A 3,631-nucleotide genomic window follows, 5' to 3' on the forward strand; every position below is an offset into this window, starting at 1 on the left:
GGCCCCCAGTGCCTTGCTACCTCGATTAGCTAAGCCTGCAGGGGCCGTCGCTCGTTGCAGATCGAACAGGGCGCATTCTAAACAGGACGGTTCCGGAGCAGGTAGGACGCTGCTCACCCGCCGAAGGCCATTCGGGGCCAGCCATTACCCCTTAAATCGGCCCTCTTGCCAGCATCTTGGCCATCAACCACTGCTACCACGAGTCCAAACCACTAATTGGCCAAGCAGAGGGGTCGCTACTCCCTCCGGGCTTACACTCGACCCCCGTGGTACCATCCTAAATCATTGGTGGGACTATCGTGAGGGTGTACGGCACGTCACTGCCGGCCGGCGACCTACTAACCGTGTTCGGCAGATCCAGATGGGACTCACTTAAGCGGGGGCCTCAAGGTACAAAGTACCCGGGAACTTATCCCGACGGTCCCATCCTTGGCATCAGGATGGTGGGTGCACTACTACCCAAGGTCACGTAGAGAGAGTGTAACCGTACCTTACGCTTACACTCCCGGCGACTTTCCTTGCGGTGTACATAGAGGACTCACGTAAGCGGGACGCTTGTCCCGACGGTCCTCCCTGGCAACGGGAACGTGGGTTTGCCAGCCCCCATAGATTTACATAAGCAAGTCCTCCGTGCGGGAATCCGGACTAGGTAGCTGGGAACCTCGAAGTGCTCCAGGGCCATCACTATCCTGTCCCATGGCATGGAGTTAAACACGTTGACGATGTCCAAAGAAACCGCCAGCGCCACGCCGTTCTGGGAAACCATGTCCTCTGCAAATTCCCTCACGCGTCTGACCGCGTCAATCGTCGAGCGTCGCTTCCGGAAGCCGTACTGACTTTCGTGCCAACATGGCACCTGACCCGCTATATGTCACTCCAAACGGGTGGCGACTACCCTCTCGCGTAGTTTGCCGACCTCGTCTAGCAGATACATCGGCTGGCGGTACGGTGACGGCGAGGTCGTCGGTCGGCCCTCTTTACGGAGCAAGGCCAGCCTCGCCATCCGCCATGCCCGGGGGTAAACTCCCTCTCTCAGGCATCTTGTGTCGAGGCGCCGAAGTCTGGGGGACATGACCCCCATCACTTCCCCCCAGATCCGATCCGAGATTCCGTCCGGGCCCGGCGCCACGTCGCGGGAGGCCATTCTTCTGGTCGCCGCCCATATCTCTTCCTCCCTGACTTCCCAGTCGTCCCTCCATTCCAACGGTCGTGTCATTTCCCGCGATCGTTCTGCCGCACTGCCTTCTTGCGGGGGAAAAGCGTCCCGATGATCCGCAGCAGCAGCGCAGGTTCCATTTCCATCGTTGGCTGAGGGTCCTACGCGCGAAGTTCCTTGATCTTCCCAGGTTAGTTTGGAAGATGCGCATTTAACTAATTTGGACCAGGTACGGTCCTTCGCGTTTTTAATCTCCTTTTGCAGCGAGCGCCGTAGCACGCGGTACGCTACGTAGCGCAAGGAGACTTCTTCTTCGTCGCGCCGTCGCCAGCGGCGGGCCCTTAGGTACTTTCTTCGGGCCCGAACGCATCTCGTCTTCAGCTCCGCGATGTCAGGGGTCCACCAGATTGCTCTGCTTCGCAGCGTGTCCGGTGTGGCACATGGCATGGATGCGTCGCAGATTGCTGTCATGGCCCGGCGGAGGTTCTTGGCCTCCTCTTCCATGTCTGTTTCGGTTGTCGTCGTCGAGGCCTCCCAGCTCCAAGCTGTTGCTATAGCAGTCGCCCGGAGTAGATCTCCGTTCATCTCTCTAACCTTCTATCTTGGCGGTGGTCACCCGCGTCCTTTCCTCGGCGGGCCGCGACCATCGCCTGCAGTCGCCGTTCCAGGTCCAGGTGTGTCCACCTCCCTGAATATGTAGATGTAGAGGTAGTCTGATAGTGTCTCGACACATTCGGCTACTCTTCAATCTGAGATCCGCCAGAATGCATCGGGGGAGGCCCATGTGATGTCGACGATGGAGCTCCCTCTCCACGCCACTGGTCGAGCCCCTGTTCACCAACAGAAGTCCAAGTCCCGCGTCCCAGTTTGACAGCGCGCGGCCGCGCGCATTGATCCTGTCGTTCCCCCATTCCGCGAAGTGCGCGTTGAAGTCTCCCAAGACGAGCACTTGCCGCGGAAGTCGACGCCTGACGCAGTCGCCAACCCCGTCCAGGAATTCCTCGAACGCTGCCCATCCGCTATTGGGTGACACGTACACACCCATCACCACCAACCCTGCCCACTCGACCGCGACGTAGCCGTTGCCGCGTTCCAGCAGGGTTCCGTGGGCGAACGACCCCGGCGTTGATGTCCAAGTGACAGCAACCATTTCGTTCGTATCTCTGGCCCATTCCGGAGCATCCAGAACTCTGTATGGTATTGCCACCACCGCTAGGGCGACCGTATTCTCCCAAATAGTTTGGTAAAGCAGGTCTTGCGCTCGCCTTGATCTTCCCAGGTTAGTCTGGAGGAGGCGCATTTTCAGTCCTCTAGTGTCGTTACTTCTCTGGCTTCGTCCGTGCCAGCTTTTTTGTTCACAGACTTAGGGTCGCCTTGCGACGGGTAGCTTTTCTCGTTGCCGCTTGCAGCTGTGAATTCACTGGTGGCTCCTTTTTTGTTCCTTTCTTGGGGGGGGGGGGCGAGCAGATCGGTCCACCCATCCTGTGCACAGATGGTGCTCCAAGCGCATCGCAGAGCAGGCATTTCGGGCTCGCGGCGGTGCATGCTTTCGCTTGGTGCCCTGGTTTGCCGCATCTGAAGCATAGGTGCCCCTTGTCCTCCTTGGCGGTGCAGGACTTTCTTACGTGTCCAATCTCCAGGCACCTGTAACACTGTAAAGGTCTTCGCTCGATGGCTTCGACCTTCGCTGTCGACCTACCTATGGCGACCTTGCCCGCCTGGGCCAGTTTCCTCACTGCACCGGCCGGGCCTCGTATCCACACAGATCCAAGGCCGTTTCGGGCGGGGCGGATTTCTCCCAGTCGGACGTCCTCCGGTTTGCAACCGTTCTCCTTCGCCAGGCTATTCTGGATTTCCTCCTTCGTGGCCGATATGTCTATCATAGACACCCTTGCTTCCGCGGCTCGAAAGGGTGTCGCCACGCGGACCTTGTTCGGATCCAAAGACCGCGTTAGGCGTGCTGCGAGCGCTGCGGCCTTCTCCCTCTCCTGATTCTCGGGGATCTCCAGAATGACACCTTCGGTGATGGTTTTTCGCATCCTCATCGTGTTGATGCCGACCTCAGCCAGGGAGACGCTGTCCCTGGCCGCAGCCAACACCTCCGCGTAGGATTAGCCCGAATTATCTGTCAGGGTAATCGTTACCGCCGACGTTCGTGCTGTATGTGGGAGGGGCAGCTTGCCTCCTCCTCTTCGCGCGTTCTCAGATCCACTCTCTGGGGCTTTCCTCAGGCTCTTCGCCCCTGTCCCGGGGGTTGGTTTAGGCAGTTGTTTCTTCTCTGCCTCCTTCTTCTTTCTATCTTTTTTTCTTTTCGACGGTCTGCCATTCCGTGGCAGGTGCTTGTCCTCCCTTGATCACTGGAGCGTTTGGGACTCCGGACTCAATCCTTCTTGTGCTCTCGTCCGGAGCGACCTTCTATCCTTCCTGAGCTCTCGTCAGGAACGGCCTCCTTTACTTCCCTCCTTTCTATCTTTT

The 3,631-nt window shown here is 58.6% G+C and overlaps 1 protein-coding gene across 1 annotated transcript; it reads right to left on the reverse strand.

Moving 5' to 3' along the window:
- Nucleotides 1-2,511: 2,511 nt before the first annotated feature.
- Nucleotides 2,512-3,201, reverse strand: LOC105681543. The gene has a single exon (XM_024371232.1). The coding sequence runs from the start codon at nt 3,199-3,201 to the stop codon at nt 2,512-2,514; it is 690 nt and encodes a 229-aa protein (XP_024227000.1).
- Nucleotides 3,202-3,631: the final 430 nt, after the last annotated feature.

The sequence above is a fragment of the Bombus impatiens genome, unplaced genomic scaffold (genome assembly GCF_000188095.3).
Source record: "Bombus impatiens unplaced genomic scaffold, BIMP_2.2 scf_1268, whole genome shotgun sequence".
In the NCBI taxonomy this organism is placed as follows: domain Eukaryota; kingdom Metazoa; phylum Arthropoda; class Insecta; order Hymenoptera; family Apidae; genus Bombus; species Bombus impatiens.

Excerpts from the sequence above, each read along its gene's own strand:
- LOC105681543 (XM_024371232.1), bottom strand. The coding sequence starts at position 3,201 with ATGAGGATGCGAAAAACCATCACCGAAGGTGTCATTCTGGAGATCCCC.